This window comes from Vulpes vulpes, chromosome 9, assembly GCF_048418805.1.
Source record: "Vulpes vulpes isolate BD-2025 chromosome 9, VulVul3, whole genome shotgun sequence".
Classification (NCBI taxonomy): domain Eukaryota; kingdom Metazoa; phylum Chordata; class Mammalia; order Carnivora; family Canidae; genus Vulpes; species Vulpes vulpes.
In genome coordinates, this window is record NC_132788.1 from 99,486,284 (window position 1) to 99,507,616 (window position 21,333).

Here is a 21,333-nt window from a genome sequence, read left to right on the forward strand (position 1 = left end):
TATCACCTCATTGCAGGCTCCAGGTCAGTGACCTCACCGCCCCCTGCTCCGGGGGTGGGGAATGGCCTTGTCTGGAGTCTTCAGGTCAACAAGGCCCAAGCAGGAGACATGTGGAATCTGGCTTCCTACTCACCCCACTGTGAAGCCTTGGGTGGCTTGCTCAACCTCTCTGGGCCTCAGTTTCCTTAACTATGAAGTGGGCTTAACAGTCCTCCTTAATCACATGATGATGACAGGGGCGACAGCCATCAAGCATGCAGCGTGGGGTTCATGTTAAGAGTAAAACCAGGACTCTTCACTGTGACTTAATCTGATGCCTTTGTGCCTGGCTGGGGAGATGCAAGCTCAGGCTCCAGATTTCACAGGCTGGGCCACCTTGGGCCACTCGTGTCACCCCCATGATCTCTGTAGCCCAGTAGGTCAGCTACCAGCCTCCATGATAAGGAGCGACACTGTTGGGGAGGGGCTTGTGCCTGCCTCAGAGACCCTCATTCCTTAGAAAGCCTGGCCTCATTAGCATGAAGTTCAGTTTCCAGAAACGTGGGGTGTTTCAGGCCACTTCTGGCCCGCCCCCAAAGCCCCACCTCTCTGACCCACTTGGGAGATGTGGTCTTACACATATCACAACAGAATCATCCCCCACTCCGTGGTGACCACATTCCTCAAAAGTGTGAAGGGACAGGCGGCCCCCAGAGGAAGTTGCGGAAGAGGACTGGCAGGGGGGATATGGGGCTGTGACTCCATGGTCCCTCCTGCTTTGGTGTTAGGTCTGGACTTTTCACTGGAGACCTCAGTCAGTGAGCAGGACTTTCATGGCCCTGTGGGGGTGGCTCTCCCAGGAGGGACCACAGTGCCTTCTCAGCCCTGGGGACATGCAGGGGTGGGGCAGCCAGGCTCTGCCAATGCTGAGCTTTATGTGTTTTCAACCATTCTATGGTCCTACAATGCTTTCATTCTACTCACTAACTCATTGGCTCCACAAACATTGGCTGAAAGCCCCAACTGCGGGCATCGAGCACTGTGCTAGATGCTGGGGATGGAGCAGAAGACAAGACAGGCACTATCCCTGCCCTGCTGGAGCCCACAGCCCCATGCCCTTCGTTACCCCTCAAGTTTGCATGCAGCAAAGGCTTTCACAAGACAGAACAGCAAGGTAAAGGCTTGGGGTAGGAATAAACCTGGCACCCCTGAGGAATAGCCAGCCAACGCGTCCAAAGGGTGGAAATAACCCAATATCCACCAGTGGATGAACAGATTTTAAAAAGTCTGTCCATACGATGGAATATTATTCAGCCATAAAAAAGAATGCAGCCCTCACATGTGCTACAACACGATGGATCTAGAAAACCACTCTGAGCCAAAGAGGCCAGATAACAAAAGGAAAACCACAGTGTATGATTTCATTTACATGAAATGTGCAGAACAGGCCAATCCAGAAACAGAAAGAAGACTAATGGTTGCCAGGGGCTGGGCAGGGCAGGTGGGATGGTGAGTGACTGCTCATGGGGATGGGGTGATGAAAATGTTCAAAACAGACTGTGGGGACAGCCACACAACTCTGTGAATATACCAAGGATCGCTTCATTGCACTTTGGTGGCTGGATTGTTTGGCATGTGAATTACATCTCAATAGAGAGGTTACAAAAAAAAGTCGAGGTGTCACCTCTCCCTCCCTACAGGGGGACAACAGCTGAGAAGCCACTTCCCTGCCACCACAGTGACTCTCGGAGGCTGAGTTCAAGCACCCCAGCCTGACCTGGTTGGGGGCCATGGGTGCAAAGTTGGGACAGCATGGTGCAGATACTTCCAGCTCAGAGCTGTGAGCTATGTATGTGACTTGTGCCCTGTTAAGAGATAAGATGTGAAGAGAAGGGAGTTTTTCTCTTGGGGCACAAGACAAATAGCGATGCTAATAATAACGATGACAACTGTGATGTTGGTGGCAGCTCATCTCTGAGGGCTTAGTAGACATCAATCCCAGCCTGAGATGCCGCATCTCACTGGCTCGTGCCTGCTTTACAGATGAGGGGATCTAATGAGGCTCAGCCCAAAGCTGTGCTGGGCCTCAGATAGGGGTTTGGAACCCAGCACTTGACTTGGCAAACATGGGTGCCGCAGGGATCCAGATGAGAACCATGGGGACGAGATGGGGTCTAATGTTGACCAAGAAAGTTCAACAGGGAACGTGGCGTCCCAGGTGGTACTGTAGGTGTGGACACCTCTCTGTTTTCCTGCAAAGTCGGGGTGGAGCTGGGGTCGGGAAGCTTCTTCTTCTAAGTCACAGTATCAACTCAGAGCTTGGAGTAACTGACCACCTCTGCTTTGATCCTGTCTAGATCTGGGGTAGCAATGAACCTGGCACACCTCAGGTGCAGACAAGAGCCAAGCATGCAAAAGGTACCGGGTCTGGAGGCCCCACCAGGCGGGCCTGTGTTAAATTACAGGCCTCCTGAGGACCCTCAATCCAATACCCAGCCATATCCATGTAACTACAGGGGACGTGGGACAAAAAAAAAATCCCATTAACTTTAACCTAGTCCAATCTCTAATTTTACAAATGAAATTAAAACCAAGAAATACGCTATATATATATATTAAAAAAAATCTGTTAACTTTAAAATGAGCTTTAATTTGTTTTCCTTAAGTGCATTTATCGATGTAAACAGAGCATGTTAAGAGATTTCAGGGGAGAGCAGACTATTGCTGGTATGTTGGTTTTAATTGACAAAAGAAAAAACTACAACGCCAATGGCTTGGACTGACAGTAGCTTTGGGCGGGGTACGAGGGGCTGGTAGGAAAAGAGAAAGAAAGGCTCCCAGGTGACCCCCCTCTGACCTGGTTACCTGGTCCCAGTTGTACAGTCTCTACAGGAGGGCAGAGCTATCACAATAGAACCGGGCGACGGCAGTTAGAAACCAACTCAGACTGCTCCGTGGTCAGTCTGGTGCCCCTGTGCCCCAGCCTGTGCCAGGCGCTGCCCCACGCCTCCAGCCTGTCCAGCCAGAGGTGTACGTGAGTTCCCAATCACCTGGGTCTACCGCTGGAAATAAGAGACGGAATCACTTCATGACACTACAGATCTGAAAAAATAAAAATCTCAGCTAGAAAGGATGTCCGATTTGGAGACAGCGGGAGGGAAGAGGAGCGGTGGGGGGTCAGGGGTACTGCTCAAGGACCAAGAGGCAGGTGCCCTAAGCACAGGCGGACCATGCGTGGTGGCATGTTTGGGGTCACCTGTGGCACATGTGGCATCCCCTCGGTGCTCAGGCGGGGACTACCATGAGGCCCACTGACCACGCCCGAGGCCTCGCTGGACTACAGACCAGCACCTGGCTGTGAACAGGAAGGTGCTTCTTTCCTCAGGATTTCCGTAATTTGTGCTTCCCTTTGGTTTGGTTTGACAGTTGAGAAGGAGAGAGAAGGGGGGGGGAAAGAACGGTTTTTGTCACTTGTCCAAAACTGACAGAAGAGGAGAAAGTGGGCGTCAGATGTACTAGGTGGACGCTTCGTGGACCCGGCGTGCATCGCCTCACTCAGAGTGTGGAGCCTGGCACTCCTGGCACCCTTGCTGGCCTCTGGGGGCCTGGCTTCTGTGGTGGGGATGTGGACGGGCTTTTCGGCAGGGCTTCCGTTGTGTTGCAGGGTGATGAGGATTAAAGGCCTGGAGATGGAGGCCTGCCATGTTGGCTGATGCTGATAGCCACGCCTCACCTCCATCTTTCTCTCTGGTGACACGACGAGAGGGCCCGTTCAGCAGACATCGCGGGAAAGATACCAAATTCTTAACTTACTCCATCTCCAAAGTTGAAAAAGATCAGACAGTTACTAAAATAAACGATTTCTTAATTGTGTCTGGTGGCCATGGGCCCAGTGGCTGGCACGGCAGGGAGTATTGGAGGGGGAGGGCCCCGGCTGAGTGAGGAGGGCTCACTCAGGACAGGCACAGTCAGCTCAGCTGAGCGAGGCTCAGAGTAAGGCAGTGTTCCTCACAGAAGAACACATCGGAAAAAGCTGCTCCTCTTCTGCTGGTCTGGTGTGATTTTGACTCCCTGGTTGCTCCCTTGGGGACTGTTGCCTTCCTGAAATGGCAAAAGATTTTCTGAGGTCTTGGCTGAGCATCAGCACAATGTCTCTTAACCAATCAGTCAACCCAACCAATGAACCAACCAACCATCCATCTGCCAGTCTATTTACCTATCCATTCTCCCCCGTCTGTCAAACCTCTGTGACCTTCCAACCAGCCAACCAGCCAATTGTCCCTTCCAACTGACAACCCACTTTTCACAAACCCACACATCTGCTACCTGCCTCCCCTTTTCAACCATCCCATACTTGCCTGCCCATAACCCCCTATTCATCCCTTCAACATCTTTCCCATCATTTGCTCATCCCACCCATCTCAACCTCCTCTCCCTAATTCCTTTTCTCCATTCATCTACCCATCTGTGCTGAGCCCCTCCCAGTGAGGCAGCCCAGGGGCAGCAGAAAGACTGTTCCCTAGGATTGCGCTCAAGGTCACAATGTCACCCACACGTGGCTGGTCTTCACATCCCCGTACCAAGGCTCTAGCTTACTGCCTCCTGCCTTGTCCATCTTCTGCCCCACAGCTGGTGATGTGAGCCCTAAACTCTAATTTTGTCCACTCACTCCATCATGAAACCCACCCATACTCCCCCATTTTCAGTGGAATGCCCTAAATCTGTCAGCTAGCATTTGAAGCCTCTCCCTGTGATCTGGCCCCTGCCTACATCGGGAACTCTTGATTCTATTTTCTCCCATTTCACCCTGGTTGCACGATCTGGTCCCCTTTTCTTTAACTAATTCCTACTCATCCTTCTGCTCTTAGGTAAAACCTGAATTTATTTAAGTAACCATCAAATGCTTATGCTGTGCTGGGTACTTTTGTGGGCACTGGGCATGTGGTGGTGCACAAAAGATCCTGCCTTTGGGAGCTCACACCGTATGGGGCAGATAGATCGCACGGGTAAACAAATAAGCAGTGATTCCCCATAGCAGCAAGTAATGAGAGACAAAATAGGCAAAGGGTGAGAAGTGTTTTTGCTGAAGTGAGGCCACGGAAAGTCCAGGGGTTGTGGTCAGAAGAATAACTGCCCCCCAGGATGTTCATGCCCTAGTCCCTGGAACCTGTGCGGATGGAAATCTGATGTGGCAGGAGGGGCTTTGCACATGTGATTGAGTTGAGATGGGGAGACTGGCCTGGATCATCCAGGCGGGCCCAATCTAACCATGCAATTCCTTAAAACAGCAGAGCAACTTTTCCAGCTGTGGTCAAGAAAGAGCAGGAAGAAGGAAGCAGGGTTGGAGAGATGCTGGGTGGCTGGCTCGGAGGATGGAGGAAGGGCTCGTAAGGTGAGGCACGTGGCAGCCTCTAGAAGCTGGACAAGGCAAGGAAGCCGGTTCTCCCCTAGGGCCCCCAGAGATGTGGGCACCTCTGCTGATACTGTGATCTTGGTCTGGTGAGACCCATTTCAGACTTGTGACTTCCAGAACTTTTATATGTGTGTACTGTTCAACCTGTTAAGACCATTGGGGGAATCTGTGGTGGCAGCCCCAGGACACTAATGCAGGAGGGGAGCACGTCAGGTGGAGGGGAAAGTCCAAAGGAACATGGGGGGTGCGGTTCAAAGCCGGTGTGGCTGGAGCGGACGACAGGGAAGCAGCAGGGTGACAAGGTGGGGAGGGTGGCCTAGGCAGTGAGCAGGGCTGGGGTGGAGGAGAGCGGGAGAACGCCAGGGATCTGGGAGTAGGGTGGACACTGGCAGAGCCTGGATTTCTAGGACACTCTCAAGAGAGAAGTCAGGGGTGGGCAGAGCCAGCCGCATCAGCGATGTAAGAGACAGGAACTTGCAACTAGTAGATGAGTAGGTTCTGGAGATCTGATGCACAGCATAGTGATTACAGCCGACAAAGTTGCTAAGAGACACGATCTTAATTGTCCTCAACACAAAGAAGGAATGATAGCTAAGGGAGGTAATAAAGGTGTTAGCTAACGCTACTGTAGTAATCAGATTTCAAAATACAAACGTATTAAAAACAACATACTGTACACCTCGAACATGCATGATGTTACATGCCAATTATATTTCAATTAAGAAGACAAGACCGAGATGAAGTGGTATGGTGCCTGAATAGAAACAAAGGTGCCGGGAAATGAGTAGGAATTTAACTGTCAGTAATGTACGATTCAGTTCAGAAAAAGAGGACTCGCAAGGACTGTGGCTGCACCTTAGGGCTTCAGGCTCTGCCGTGGACGATACAGTGCTTCTGGAGGCAATCTACAGGCTGATGCCAAAAGCACAGGCTGAGGAAAGCAGGGTGTCATCATGACTGCTTCACATAACTGTCAGTGGGCAAGTGTCAGAAGGACCATCCAGAATCACAATTTTACTGTCATACTGACGAGAAAAGAAATGATAGAAAAACGACATGCTGTTTCTGGTCAGTGTGTTTACGTGGGCTGCTCCCTGTTTTGGTTAAAAGGCTGCTACGAAATCGATTATATCCCTTATGACTCCATTTGCAGCACCTCAGAATGATGAAGGCGTGTACTAAATCGGAGGTGAACTATTTGAGTGGCGTTTTGTGTTATACAGACACTCCTGTATGACCAGACATAACCTGAGCAACAAATAGATGGCTTTATGCTGTATCAGACGACAAGGGGAGGGAGAGGGCTGGACTAGCTTTGAGAGGGCGTTCTCTCCTCACGCATGCTGTCTCCCCGATGAGACAGAAAGGGCCGTGTGTTCCCTGCTAGCCCACCGGCTAAGCAGACAGCACCTGGCATACGGCAGCTCCGAGCCATGGAGGAAGGATGGAGCAGACCAGTGCACCTGGGTGTGGACGCCCAAACGTCTCCTGCTAAAACCCTTGCCCCTTTCCCAGAGATGCCCTACTGGGTCTGGCTGGGCCCAGATGAGTAGGATTGGCCTGGGGATGCATCACAGAGCTGAGGCCAAGTAGAGCTCCATTAGGGACTCATGCAAGGATTCAAAGAGGACATACACTCACCAATTTTTTGTCCATTTTTGCTTTGATGTCTCTGGCGAGAGTGAAAAATGCCTGTGGAACAAGCATGTCATTAGTGCCCCTGGAGCAGGGAGCAGATAGGGGCTTGTTAATTCCGGGCTGCCCCTGTGTAGGAGACATGGTGGGGTTGGGGGTAGGGGTGGCCAGCGTTAGGGTAGCTCCCTGGGTGTGGGTGTCACCTGTCCAGCCCCATCTCCTGCCACTATGGGGTACTCCTGCCAACCTGGATAGCCACCTCCCCTGAGCCAATGACCTGGGATGTGGGGACTCTGTCCTTAACTGGACAGAAAGGAAACTTTGGTTCAAAGCAGTCGGTGACTTGTCTGAAGGCAGTCAGTGTCTAACTGTCAGAGCTGGAAGGATGTAGTAGGAAGACCTAGCTCCCCATCCCTGACTCCTGGGCTCTGTCCACTTCAGCCCCTGCTTCTGATGGTCAGGAACGGAGCAGAAACAAAGACAAGCCGTTCTTAGCCAAACAAGCTTCATTTGGGGCCCCTGCTGGCAGGGAGGCCTAGAAGGGCCGGTACCAGGTGAAAAGTTATCTCCTCAGGCTTGACGAAGGCTCGCCCAGGCCCCTCTTGGGGCCACGTGACGTGGAAAGTTCTGCTGTGGCAGGTGATTTGGGGGTACTAGGGAAGCCCAAAGCAGGGGGGCATATGGGTCTAGGAGACAGGAGACAATTTCCTGGGGAGGGCCTACCTGGGCTGGCTCCCAAGGGTAAAAAGGGTACGAGGAAGGTGCTGCACAGGCAGCCTGGGATGAAGAGCGGTGGGCAAGGCCCAAGCAAGATGTGGGTGGCACACACTGGCTGGGGCTGGTAAGGAAGGGCCTTCTCTGCTAGGCGTATTGGGTTGCGCTTGGGAGCAACATGGAAGATCCATTTTAGAAAGATTACTGGGGCAGTGGGATGGAGGCTTGCAAGTTAACTGCAAGGCTGGCATCCCCATGCCAAGGCTCAGCCAGGGTTCCTGACTCCATCTAGGCATGCGCCTGGGGCCTGTCTGTAAGGGTGGTGTGTCCAGAACAAACTTAGAGCCAGACCTGGGCACCAGTCAGCGGGGCCTGTCTGAGCCTCAGTTTCTCTACCTACAAAACTGTGCCTGCTCCCCAGCATTGCCCAAAAGCCACTGAGCTAATACTAATACCCTAGGTGGCCAGCCAGGGCCCGCACCTGCTGATGTCACAACATGGCAGCGAGCGATTCCCCTGGGGGGCCTGGCATGTGGCACTGCCCAGAAAGTGTCTCCTGGCCAGCTGGCTGATAAGGCAGCCCAGAGCCTGAGGCAGACCCTCCCCAGGGGGTACAGCCTGTCACTCAGCTCAGAGGGTCTGTGCTGCAGGCCCAGGACTCACGTTCTCCACATTGATGTTGGCCTTCGCACTGGTCTCCATGAACTTGATTCCATAGTCCAGGGCCAGCTGTGAGGAAGGGAGACACACACATGCACACCGGCCACCAGGCACTCAACCCCAAGCCCAACAAACCACCCTGAGTGGGTAGAAATGAAGTGTGTGTGTGGGGTGTCTCAGGCTGTGGATCTGACCTCCTGGGCTGCTCCCACAAGTCCCCAATGGAGAGCAGGTGGTGGATGTCCCTGGCAGGAGGATGGAGGGGGCCTGGCTCAAACCACGGCTGTGTCATCTGCTCCCAGTGGTCTCAACACGTTCCCACCAGACACCATACAGGAGCAGGAAAAGAACACCCTAGAAGCCCCTGTGCTTGCAGTCTTTAGACTGAAGCCCAGCTGGGTGAGTGCTTTCCACTCTCCCTTCCTAAGGAAAGCACCAGAATGGTGCAACCAATGTACCCTGGTTTGCTTGGCAAAGTCCTGAGTCTCAGACCCCTGCAGTCTTGTACAAGCCAGGATGGCGGGTCACTGTATGCTCATAAAGACTGTGACGGGGTCTCCCCCAAAGCCCACTTCACCAGCAGCAATCGTGAACCCTCCATGCAGAGAACCCTAAAATCCCAAGGTCCCTTTGCCATGCGGCACCAGGTTCAAACCAATTGCTGCACTCACCTTTTCTCCCCGTTCCTTGGAAACTTGTCTTTTGTCGTTCACGTCACACTTGTTTCCGAGTATCATCTTTTCGACATCTGCAGAAGCATGCTGACAGGGAGAGGGGACGGGAGGTGAGGGACTACAGGCCAACATGCAGTTTGTCCCGAAATCAGCGTGGTAGGCGAAAACCGCTAGCATACCCTTGTACAGGTGACAAGCTGAGGCTCAGAGGGGCTGAGTGGCCTGTCCCACATCACACAGCCAACACAAGAGCAGGGTCTAGGTTCTAATACTCTGAGCAACCACATGCCTTCTGGCTGCTGACGACAGCTTCTCTATGGGCTGTGTCACCCAGGCTCCAAGGTCATCCCTGGACTCCTGGCAGGGACTAGCTTATGGGAGGCAAGCAGGGCTGGGCTATTTAGCCCTGTTCACCTCCCTCCCTTTGTAGCTCTTCTGCCGGAGGACCCTCTGCCCCGCCAAGCTCGCTCTGTTTGGGCTCTAGAAGTGGGCCATGCTTGTCTGGGGTGCCCCCCTTTACCCCCCTACTGCAGCCAGTCCTGGGTGCTTCCCTATCCCCTGGCACTCCCACCACTGTCCCCGGGGTCTGAACAGGGCTCCTCCTCCAACCCTTTCCCCAGAGGAGGGGCCTGTGCTTCCTGAAGGACCGGAGTGTGAGAAAAGGACCTTCCTTGTGTAGCTTAGATCTGGTCTTAGTGAAATACCCTGTACTGCTCCCAGCCTAACTTCCTGTTATCTGCAAGACTTCCTTCTTCCACAAAGATCCAACATGAGCGGTCCTGTCCTCAGCCAGGGCCCAGCCTCTTAACCAGCAAATACGGGGGTGTCAGGAGGTGGCCTGATGCCACTGCTCACAGATGCCAGCAGTGATGTGACCTTTGGCCACGGCTTTATGGATGGCTGAAGTCCTCTGGCTGCATCTCAGACCTGAAGCCCCACCTGATGAGTCATCAAGAGCCTCAAGTGCCATTGTCCAAGAAGGCTTTGCAGGTTGACAGCAAGCTCTATGCAGAGCTGAAGGGCAAGGGCACTGGTTGTGGGATGGGAAGGTAGGGATAGCTGCCTTCTTTTCCCTCCTTGGTTCCAGGTCTTCTTTCCCAGCCAGGTGTAGCTATAGAGCTGCTGCCCAAACATGGTTAGCTCAAACCAGCTCATGCCCTGCTCTGTTGAAACTCAGTACAATCTGAAATGCCATCCCACAATATCCACCAAATGCAAGGGTCATGCCTATTCTAGAACCTTCCCTTTCTAGAAAGCACCAAATGCTGATGGCGATCAAGAGCTCAGATATCCCTTCTTTCCTGAGACACTGCCCAAACCCAATAGCCTGCTGGGGAAATGGGCTCTCAGGGCCACCCTATAAGGCCAGGCCCTTGTATGGACTCCAGGGTCAGCCGCCTGGGTTCCAGTCTCCATTCTGGTTATGTTCTTAGCTACAGGGCTCTTGGCAAGTGACTTCTAGTGGTCTCTGTGCCTCAGTGATCTCATCTGTGAACCAGGCAGCTCTGGGGTGGGGACTGAGGAGAGGGCATGTATGAAGCTCCTGGGCATGTGAGGAGCAGCAGGCCTTACCTCCTCAATGTTCCGAATCCAGTTCCGGATATTGTCAAAGGATTTCTCGTTGGTGATGTCATAGACCAGCATGATGCCCTAAGGGAGAGAGACATGCACGCCGGACAAGCTGTGAGCTGAGGGGGAGGCCCCCAGCAAGGTGGGATGGCCGGGACCAGCCCCAACAGAACACCCCTCCCACTACCTCCCTCCACTCCACCCCTGGGGCCCTTCCTTCTGCTGGACTGCAGCACCAGCTCCTCCCCCATCCCCCAGGCTCTAGTCTTGCCTACTTAGCCACTAAGGTCCTTCACCTTACAGACCAGATCCCACCATATTCATGCTTACAGATGAGCCCTATAGGCTCCTCAGTGCCAGCAGGATAAGACTGGCCCAAGCCCTGGCAGCCCTCAAGGTCCTGCCGACCTCCTAGCCTCATGTCCCACAGCTCCCTGCCCTGCATGCTGTGTTCCATGGCCCCAGCACCCACTGCGATCCCCCTTACACCCACCCTCTACTGTGCTCAGCCTCCTCCACACCCTCCCTCACCCCACCATGCCGGAGTTTCGTCTGGGCACTCCAGCATGACCTCTCATCTGGCACCTACTATGGGCCAGGTACTGCAGTAGGGTCTCACTGAAGCTACATAGGTGCTGGTCAGATGGGTGCCAAGGTCCCCACTCTGCAGATGGAGACCCTGAAGTGGAGGGATGGCTAGGCCCACTTGTCCCACGGGAGAGCCAAGGGCACAAATGGGGGCTGAAACCTTGATGGCCTGATCTTGACACCCTTGTGCATTCTAGTGACTCCATCTAAGTGGGGGCCAGCTTGGAGCACGGGGCTGGGCAGCACTGAGGTCCCTGAGGTTCCACAGCTAATGCATGAACACCCAGGAGATAGTCCAGGGGTCTCGAGAAAGAGCGGCAGAATGAACCCACCTCCACCTGGGCCCATGATCTTACCACCATCAAGAAGGGCCAAATACCACCATCAAGAAGGGCCAACATCCTGTTCGATACAAGGGAAGCTGAGGCACACAGAAGTGGCCTTTAAGATTGAAGCCCGGACAAGACTAACTGAAGAAGCTGATCACACCAGCTTCAGTTAGGAACCTCTCTGGGTCCTCATCAGGACCAAGCAATGCTGAGGGCCACCTTTGAGGCGCATGGCCCCAGCTATCCTGCCCTAGCCTGGTTTACTGCATTCCCTCATGCTACCCCCTCCAAGGGCCCAGCCATGCACCCATGACCTCTGGTGCTGGCTAAGATGTGTCTGAGGTTGCCTGAGTCTGCAGAGTAAGAACACAGGCTGTGGGTGCCAGGAGAGCAGGGTGCGTGATGATCATGATGAGGATGTGTGACAAAACCTCAAAGACAGGGCAAGAGAACCACCAGATCCCGGATCTCAGCCAGGAACCTGAGGAGACACATCACAGCCTCACAGCTTGCCACAACCACAGCCATAGCCAGGACCCATCAAAATGCTATCTGAGGGTCCTTTCCCAGGGCTCTCTTGGGGAGACTGAAGAGAGGCCACTTGCAGGATAACTCAAAGGAGCTTTCAGCAGCCACACTGTCTACCATGCCCTAGCCAAGGCCAGCTTGAGTAGGAGACCCTGGCATGCAGACTCCATTAATCAAGCATCATGGAGGCCTCTGCCCAGTAGCTGCCCTCTGGCCATGAGGGGCAAGAAATGCCACAGGGTCCTGAGGCCTTTCCATTCCATTCATTTACCCAGGGACTGGCCCTCTGGTGGCCCAGGACTCTGGCTACCACCAGCAAGTTGATACTCCATGCCCAAGATTCCAAGGTCCCAGATATTCACCAACCAAGGGGTATAGGCAGTAGGTAAAGCTCTACCAGGAAAGAGAAGTATCTAGAAAACACAGGATCACCCTATTCTAGGTCCTCCTAGAAACTCCTTGGAGCCCCAATGGACCATTCTCCCAGACTGCATTGCACACAGCACCCTCATTGGGTTGTAAACTCACGATGGGACAACAGACATCAAATGTTGCCCAAGTTTGGGACCCAAGAGTCTAGTACTGTGCAGGGAGAGAACAATGGCTCCCAGGGAGGCACTGTTCTCTGAGCTGTCCTGTGAGGTTACCACTGGCCACGCGTGGCTCTGGGGTAGCTAAAATGCAACTAGTGCTACTGAGGAGTTGGACTTCTCTTTTAATCAATTTAAATTCAAAGAGCCACATGTGGTTGCTGGGTTATATATGGGTTAGCAGAGATCTAGGACTGTAAGCCACAAACTCCTACGGCTTGACAGGGCCGTACAGATGGCTCAGCCCGGGGTCACCAGGGGCTGGCTGAGGATGTGGGTAATGGAGGCAGCCAATCAGTAGTGGCCCAGCCTTCTACCCTCTGCGTGAATTTAAGCAGGGCACAGAAATCAGCTGAGCCTCAGGTTACCCATCTATAAAATGGGGATAACCATGGCACCTATGCTCAGGGATTAATGGCCAAGACCTGTGCCCCAGCAGCTGGCCCAGGAAGGGGCTCAGTGAATGGAGCAATAGGTGGCTCTTTCAGGCCAGTCAGGGATGCGGCCCACCTGAGGCCACAAAGCAGAATCTCCCCTAGGACCCCAGATCCCCGAGGCCCCTGCCCCACCAAAGCACAGCAAGGTGAGAGGAAAATTGGTAAATAAATTTTAATGAGGAGGGCTAAGGTTGCAACCCATGTGACTGAGTTTCTATTATGTTTCAGAAGCTGTGTAGGATACACTAAATACTTAATGCCTCCATTCATTTCTGCTGTCCACCAGTATTTCCTGAATACCCACCACATACCCAGCATGGTCCCAGCACAGGGCATGAGGCCGTGACCAACCCATGGCCCTGCCCTCACAGAGTTTATGGGCTAGTGGGGGAACTAGGCCATCTAGGTAGTTACAGGATGGGGTATATGCTGGGAAGGGCAGCGTACAATGGGAGCTGCCCATCCATCCTCACAGCTGCCCAGAACATAGTCCTGTTCTGTGTTCTACTTTCCAAGTGAGGAAGTAGAGCTCAGAGGGTGACCCAGGGTGCTGAGCCTGGTCGTAGGGGTTGGCCTCCCTCACTCTCTGGCCCGAGTGCTCTGTTCTGTACACATCATACACATGCATACACATGTGCATGACCTGCTCGAAGCCCTTGAGGGCAGGAACTTGGCCTACCTCAGGTCCTCCTCTACATGTAGCTCAGGCCTGGCCTAGAGAAGGTGCTCGGCAAAAGTACTTGAGGGGTGAGGAACAAGTCTTCCTATCATGTCACCCTGCCTCTGGCCCAGGTGACAAATGTTAACGGCCAATAGCCCAGAGCAAGTGAGCTCCTGGATGATCTTCAAGTTTTCAGCAGCAAATTCCATAGAGACTACGTGGGCCACGTGAACGCTCCTAAGTGTTGGGGCATGCCATCTCCAATTTCACTGACCTCACCTGGAAGAACCGGCTTCCTGGGTCTTCCCTCATTTCCAAAGAATTAGGTTTCCTTAAACCCTGAAGAAGGGGATGTATGCAGGGGTGGGGGCAGGGCACACAGTCTTTTCCTGAAACTAACCTGGGACCAAGGACCGCTAGGAAGCCTGAGCATGGGCTCCCTAGAAGCTCTGGTATCCAGGCTTTGGTATCTGAGACAGTGATATTCATTTTGACTTTAAAAAAAAAAAAAAAAAAAAGGAAAAAGAAACAAAAACCAATCCATACCATTGCGCCCCTGTAATAGGCTGTTGTGATCGTCCGAAACCGTTCCTGACCAGCTGTGTCCCTAAAGGAGAAGAAGGGATACTAGTAACAGCAAATAGGAATCACCATCACAGTGGGAACAATAGGCATTTACCCAGGATCGCTTTCTCACAGGTCATCTCCTGATTCACTGTCCTGCTGTGGGGCAGCAGCCTCATTCTCTGTTCTTACAGAGAAACAAACTGTGACTTGGAAGTGTTAAGGATCTGTCCTATTGGGCATAAAGTCATGTCCCCCCATGATTCCTCTGTTTCCTGGGGATTCTCCCTAGAGTTTCTAGGTCACCAAAGATCCAAGGTCAGATATCTGAAAATCCAGGGCCACATGGGTATAGGAAGGGCTGGTTACATAGCTGGAGGGCTGAGCTGGGCAATCTCACAAGGGCCCCAGAAGTACTTTTGCACTTGTTGTTGGGGTTGAGGCCAGGGAGAAAGTCCCTCATCGGTGCCGAAGTAATACCTTGGTAAGACACACCATGCCCATCCCAGCTCCTGGCAAGGAGGGTAGTCAGTGTTTGGGGTAAAGGGGACTTTACTGATTGGTGGCAGAGCCAGGTAAAGACCCAAAGCTTTTGTCTCTGGACCCAGGGTTCCTTTCACGACCCTGCACCCCCATCCTGCCCTGGGAAGGACTGCATGTCTGGACTGCACAGAAGTGTCTCCCTTGGGGCTCTGCTGACTTTTTGATGCCAACGGCAAGTGACATTAGTGGTTATGAATAGCCATTTTATTCTCAACCATGGCTCTAGTCTAGAAAAGCATTATGAAAGTCACTAACCCCATCAAGATTGCTGAGAGCACAAGAAGGAAGGGAGGAGGAGAAGAAAGTGAAACTTCTGCCTGCTGCTACAGTGTCACTTTGGACTTCAGGCACCCAAGGCTGCTGGGAGCCACGTGTTGCAGGCAGAGGTACTTCTAGGGCTTACAACTTAACTGACAAGCCTTTAGGCCTCATTCAGATTTTGACTCTTGAGTCTGATCCAGAGGTGAACACCATGAAAGCCAAGGAGGTGCACTCGGCAAGCAGGGTGATGCTTGCGCTCTCTGAGGCTGCGGTGAGGGAGACAGGCTGCAAGGAAGGTGGCTCTGTGGCCCATCTCACCCCCCTATCCCGCCCCCCGCCAATAGGTGCTTGCTCGGACTGGGAGACTACACCATCCTCTCAAATAGGACTTCTCTTTAACTTTGCTCAGGGCACATACTTCCCTGTAAGTGACGTGGCTACAGGGTAGGACACCCCTCCATCTGACCAGCTTAGCTCAGCTTCCCTGGCACCGTGGGCTATCAACCACGGTCAGCCTCAGTGACAGGGACTTACAATGCTCTAATTTTATGTGTCACAAGAAGTCAGCCCCAGGTAAGCAGATTAGAAATGGGTCTCACCAGTGGGCCTGGCCGTGGTTTATTTTTGGTTCTGGGGTTTCAGCTCTGTTAGAGAAGTAAGGCCTGGGCTTCCCCAGGACAGAAAAGAGGAAGCGACATCTGGCCTTCTTTAGCGGGCTGATAGACTCAAGAGGAAACGCTGGGCTGGGGAATCTTACTGTTCCAGCCTTCACCACTGCCTGGGCAGAGGGAGTGCTGCAAGTTCAAGGGAAGCAGGCCTCCCGGAAGACTAGATCCAGCTGTGCCCACATCAGCATGTTGAGCTAACCAGGACCAGTGGCTCTGTCCCCAGAAGGTGCTGACGCAGACTCCAGGCCCCAGTAACCAGGAGGACACATGTTCTGGGGTTTCTGAAGAAAGCCTGATGTGTACAGCTGGGCACCAAGAGATAAGAGGCCATGGTCACAGAGAAGGGGAAGAGGCACCAGAGCTGCTGGTTCAAAGCGCTCATGGGTTAAGGGGGTGATGGTGGCAATGACTCTTACCATATCTGTAGCTTAATTCTCTTGCCATCGAGCTCTATGGTCCTAATTTTAAAGTCAATTCCTGGAAGAAAAAAAAAGGAAAAAAAAAAGACACATCACTGTCAGCCTGTTTCCCACGCTGCATCTGAGGTGGGCACTGCCAGCGTGTACAGGTAATAGCATCCACGGCTTATGGGGCACCTGGCCTGGCACCAGGCATGTGGGCTCTCCGAATCTCCCACAACAAATCTGGAGGCACCTGGAGAGCTTTTCCCTCTTGCGGCAGGGGAAGCTGAGGTTCAGAGGGCAGAGAGAGCTGTCCAGAGTGAAGCCACAGGTGGCACAGCTAGCAGGCAAACCCGGGTAGGTCAGGTGCCAAAGCCTTGTTCTAGCCCCTCTCTCCACCCAGCCACCTCTCAGGAGTAGGCCTCCACAGAATGCTTTGCAAGCCAGAACCCCACACTTTCCGGCACCCAACACCAGGCCCTGCAGGCACACAGGGCATGGAGGCCCCAGGACACCCCACAATGTCGCCCCCTCAGCCTCCGGCTTTCTTTCTCTGTGGGTGGTCCCCGCCCCATCCACCTGTCAGCCCGACAAACTCTCTCCTTTAAGACTTCCTGGAAAATCACCTTCCAAGCTTTCCTGACTCTGCTTCCCCAAGTCCCCTTTCCCCATGACCAGGGTGACCTGGTCTTCAATTGCTCTCCAGGCTTCCATCCTCTCAATCCCCTCCCCAGCTTTCCAAACCACATTCAACCCTGTCACAAAGCCAACCTCTGCTCCAAACCTTCCAGTGTGTCTGCCAATGGATGGATGGATGACCCAAATGTGGTCCATCCACACGACTAGTCAGCCATGACCAGGAAAGAAGCCCTGACACACACTGCCACATTGACGAACCTTGAGAACGTCACGCTGAGTGAGAGAAGCCATATGAAAGGTCACATAGTGTATGACTTCATTCTTATGAATTCTCCAGAACAGGCAAATCCAAACAGAAATGAGATTATCCGTCGCCAGGGGTTGCAGGGGGACTGAGGATTCAGGGGGTTGACTAAGGGGCTTGGGGTTCCTTTTTGTTGTAATGAAAATGTTCCAGAATTGCCTGTGATGATGTTATTCAAACATATGAATATATCAAAAGCCACTGACTTGTATGCTTTAAATGGGTGAACTGCATGGTTCACAAACTGTCTCTCAATACTGCTAAACAAATAAACAAAACAAAACAAAACTTCCACTGGCTTCCTACCAGCCCACTGGCCCCCAAATAAAATGAGAACAATTGTGTGTGTGCTCTAAGGTCCTGCCACCTCTCTGCACTCAGGGCTTATGTGACTTTTCCCAAAATCCCAAGCACAACCTGGCTTCAGGGATCTCATGCTTGGTCTTCCCATTCTTGGGATGTTGTTTCCTTCACCTCCTCCAGGGAGCCTTCCTGACCATACTTACTCTCTCCTCTCGCTTTTTTTTCTTCTTCATGGGCTTATCCCTGACAGCGTACATTTGTTTATTTGTTCCATGGATCTGGGAATAAAACTTGCCCATCTGAATGGCCTGTATGGAGGGCAAATAGCCCAAATCTCTGCCTGTGAAGCCTTGAGGCTGAAGCCTGGCTTGATCCCTCAGAACTGATGATGGGGATGCTAATTCCATCCCTGCCCCACCGCAGGGACTGTCCAGGCGACCACAGGGAATATCAGCCTGCACTTGAAATGTGTCCACTGGAACATAAGCTCCACGAGGGCAGGGACTCAGATGTCTAACTCATGGCTGTGTCTCCAATAACTTAGCATGACAGAGGTCAACAACATATTTGCTAGAAGCTGATCACCCAGTCCTTGCACACACACCTTGACTACAGGCCTTGTTACATTTGTTTCCCTGATTCATCCAAGTTATGCAGATGCAGCCCGGCTGGCATGCAGTCATTCAGATGTGGAGCCCTGCTGGCAGCCAGCAGGCATTGGGGAAAGATGGCAGGACAACAGAACTAAGAGGAACGGGGTCTACATGGTGCTGCGTGGTTTACGAAACTCTTTGACGCTGTGCCATCTGTCTCCCTGAAGGAATGAGTGAATGGGACCCTGAGGAGACGTTGGAAGCTGAGCCAGGCTGTGAAGAAGCAATTCCAGGAGTCACGGGGCCAAGTTTACACCACAAATGATCGATGGAGCTTAGGAGAATAGGCTTTGGCAAAACGAAACGTGGGCAGGAAACGAACAGCCACTTAATCCCTGATCTATAAAACAAGCCCAGAGGTACACTCAGCACCAACAGAGAATCACCTTTATCCAGTCAGTTGCATCTCAGGACTCAGGGGCCCAGTGCTATTCCTTCCTAAAACACTCCCCACCTCCTGTCACAAATGCACAGGGCCATATAAAATCAAGAAGCACCGTTCTACTGGCAAGGTTCCACAGCATCACTCTGTCCTCTCCTCTTCCTGCATTTCATGAACACACCAAATATAATTAGGAAGTGTAAACTTTACAAGGCTAAGAATTATGAGGCCATTACTTCAAGGCCAGGATGAATGAAATTTTCTTAGAAGACAGAGACCTTCAGGAAAACTATAAATGTAATGAAAATGCCAAGGTGGGAGGAGGGAGGGATTCCGGGCTCAAGTGCGACCTGTGTCCCCAGGTGACCTGGCCCAAGTCATATCTTTGTCTGGAAGTGGAGGCCAGCCTTCTCAGAGCCCTAAAGTGCTAGACTGGGTTTTCTGGTTGAGAATTAGAAACCGAACAAAAAAGCCCAATCTCTGAATTGATCTCACTAGTGCCTGTATTGAACAGCAAGTTCCTGAGGCTGGGAAACTGAGGTCTGGGTTGAGGACGAGCCACAGCCTGCCAGGAGTTAACATCTCTTCCTGACCGGTGGGGATGGGATGCAAGGGTTGTCCCAAAGTTTGACCTTGGGGTGGTGGAAGGGGAGAAATCAGAAGCATCTGTGTCTAGGGAGGGGATGGTGTCACTGCAGGGGACATTCTGCTTCCTCCAGGCAGCCTCTGGCCATGATGACCACCTCTTATTCACTCTATAGTTCTGATCCTCAACCATCCAGGGCACTGGTCAAGGCAGAAAGCATTACTCCTAAACTGAAGGAATAGGACTCAGAGAGGCTAAGTGCTGGTTCAAGGGCAAACAACAGCTGGCAAGCAGGCATGATGATTTCCAGTCCGATTCTCTCCACTCTGCACCAGGAACATAACTGTAACGTGCAGCTCCTGGAGGAGGGCAAGGATGGAATGAGCAGCTCATCACGGGGTTCAGAGAGATACGGTAATTGGATTCAAGTGACACGGGGGTAAAGCAAAGCCTGGTGCCCAGGTTTTCCCCATTCAGAATCAACTCCTGAGCTTGGTGACCACTCTGCAGCAAGGCTGTGGAGCTCACAGGCCACTCGATTTGATCGGCGTTACTTCCAGGTCAAATGTTTTCACATGGGCAATGGCTGTTTTTGTGGCGTCGGGAGAAGTCAGCTCCACTTTTGTGGATATCAGAACTGAGAAGCAACAAGCCAATTCTGTTCAACCACAATGTGGGCTGGCTCTGTGGGAAAGGCTGTTCTGCAAAGTGACAACTGGTGTTCTGGGCCTCAAGATAGGGAAGTCAGGGCTGTCTGTGGCAGCGGCTGATTTTGGTTTGTCACTCAGGTTTTTATCTGGCATCTCCTTGGGGGTGACAGGTCCTAGGGCAGGCAGTGGTCACTCACCCTTGACACCCTCAAGTGATGGAAGTTTGGGCGGAGAAAGGCTCCAGACTCCTTCTCACCATTCCTTCTAGGAGAAATTCACCCATAGGGGACACAGGGTCAGGGAGCCGGGCTTAACCCCTCAACATTCCAGAGGAAAGAGCAGGAGAGAGCTGGTTTAGTTCTGGTTCTCAGACGGACCAGCTGTGCTTGCCCTGGGGGGCAGCGCTCACATCCCTCTGGCAGGATCCTGCCTTGAGCTTTCGTGTTAGACCCACATGGATTCAAATTCCACCTCTGCCACCTGCAGACGTGACCTTGGGGGAGTCCCCTGTTTCCCTGAGCCTCAAATTCCTCCTGTGAGACGGGCTCATTTAGGGCACCTAACACAGAGGACTGGGAAGTGTGCTAATGCCCATAAAGCGGCTAGCACACAGTAAATGCTTAACAAGGTTCAGATGTCACAGGCCTCTTCCGATGGCCTCCTCCCCAAGCCTGTTTCACTTCTGTAAGGCGGGGACCCCAAAAGAACAGCTTCGAAGGCTGCCGTGTGAACGGAACGAGGCGACCGGCGCCGGGACCCCAGCCCAAGACACATACTTCCTGACAAGCAGTCTGAGGGTTGGGGCCTCAGTCCCCCTATCTGCAAAATGGGCACTTGGTTCGCCGCCTCCCCCCGCGGCCCGGTAACCCCCGAAAGGCGGCGGAGGCGGCTGCTCTCCTCCCCTCCGGCCCCCTCGACCCTCTCAGATCCCTGGATCCGTCCGGCCCAGCCGCTCCCTCAACCCCAGCCCTTCAGGGGCGCGCCCGGCCCGGGCCTCCGGCGTCCTCCGCCGCTCCCCGGCCCCGCTACCTATGGTGGAGATGAAAGTTGAGTTGAAGGCGTCCTCGGAGAAGCGGAACAGGACACAGGTCTTCCCCACCCCCGAGTCCCCGATCAGCAGCAGCTTGAACAGGTAATCGTAGGTCTTCGCCATATTACACTCTCTCCCCGACGGGAAGTGCGGCCAGCGCCTCGCCACTGGCCGCTGGCCCCGTCCATCAGCGCCGAGCCCGCCCCCTATTGGCTCCCAGCCCGCCGCGCGTCACCGCGGCCGGCGCCCGCTCCCGCGCCCCGCCCGTCGCGGGGAGAGCTGGGGAAGGGGCGAGCGAGGCGCGGTGCCGGAAGCGGCCCGAGCGCGCCGCTCATTGGCCGGCGCTCGGGACAGGGCGGGCTCCAATTGGCCAGCCCTGAAGAGTCGGGGGCTTCAAATGCAGCCCAGCGGGGGCGTGGCCTCCCGGGTCCCCGCCTTCTTTCCCCTCTTCCCCCCTCCCACCACTCCCGGCTCCGGGGCGGCCCCGCCCCCCCGGCGGGAGGGGAGGGCGGGGAACGTCTCCAACGGCTCCGCGCGCCCGCAGCTCGGGGGCGGGGCTTGGGACGCGTGCG

At 53.5% G+C, this 21,333-nt stretch overlaps 1 protein-coding gene across 2 annotated transcripts; it reads right to left on the reverse strand.

Moving 5' to 3' along the window:
- Window positions 1–2,608: 2,608 nt before the first annotated feature.
- Window positions 2,609–21,027, reverse strand: RAB8A (RAB8A, member RAS oncogene family). Of its 2 annotated transcripts, none has more exons than XM_072721331.1 (8): window positions 20,761–21,027; window positions 16,230–16,290; window positions 14,324–14,384; window positions 10,648–10,725; window positions 9,073–9,162; window positions 8,405–8,470; window positions 7,034–7,084; window positions 2,609–4,080 (listed from the first exon to the last, which is right to left on the reverse strand). In XM_072721331.1, the coding sequence occupies exons 1-8, from the start codon at window positions 20,882–20,884 to the stop codon at window positions 3,988–3,990; spliced, it is 624 nt and encodes a 207-aa protein (XP_072577432.1). In that variant the 5' UTR covers window positions 20,885–21,027; the 3' UTR covers window positions 2,609–3,987. The 2 variants fall into 2 exon arrangements, with proteins under 2 accessions (XP_072577432.1, XP_072577433.1); XM_072721332.1 differs by having other exon boundaries at window positions 7,028–7,084; window positions 20,761–20,959.
- Window positions 21,028–21,333: the final 306 nt, after the last annotated feature.

Coding starts and splice junctions, on each gene's coding strand:
- RAB8A (XM_072721332.1), bottom strand. CDS start 20,884: ATGGCGAAGACCTACGATTACCTGTTCAAGCTGCTGCTGATCGGGGAC. Junction 16,291..20,760: donor AACTTTCATCTCCACCATAG/GTAGCGGGGCCG, acceptor TTTTTCTTCCAG/GAATTGACTTTAAAATTAGG. Junction 10,726..14,323: donor CCTATTACAGGGGCGCAATG/GTATGGATTGGT, acceptor TCTCTCCCTTAG/GGCATCATGCTGGTCTATGA.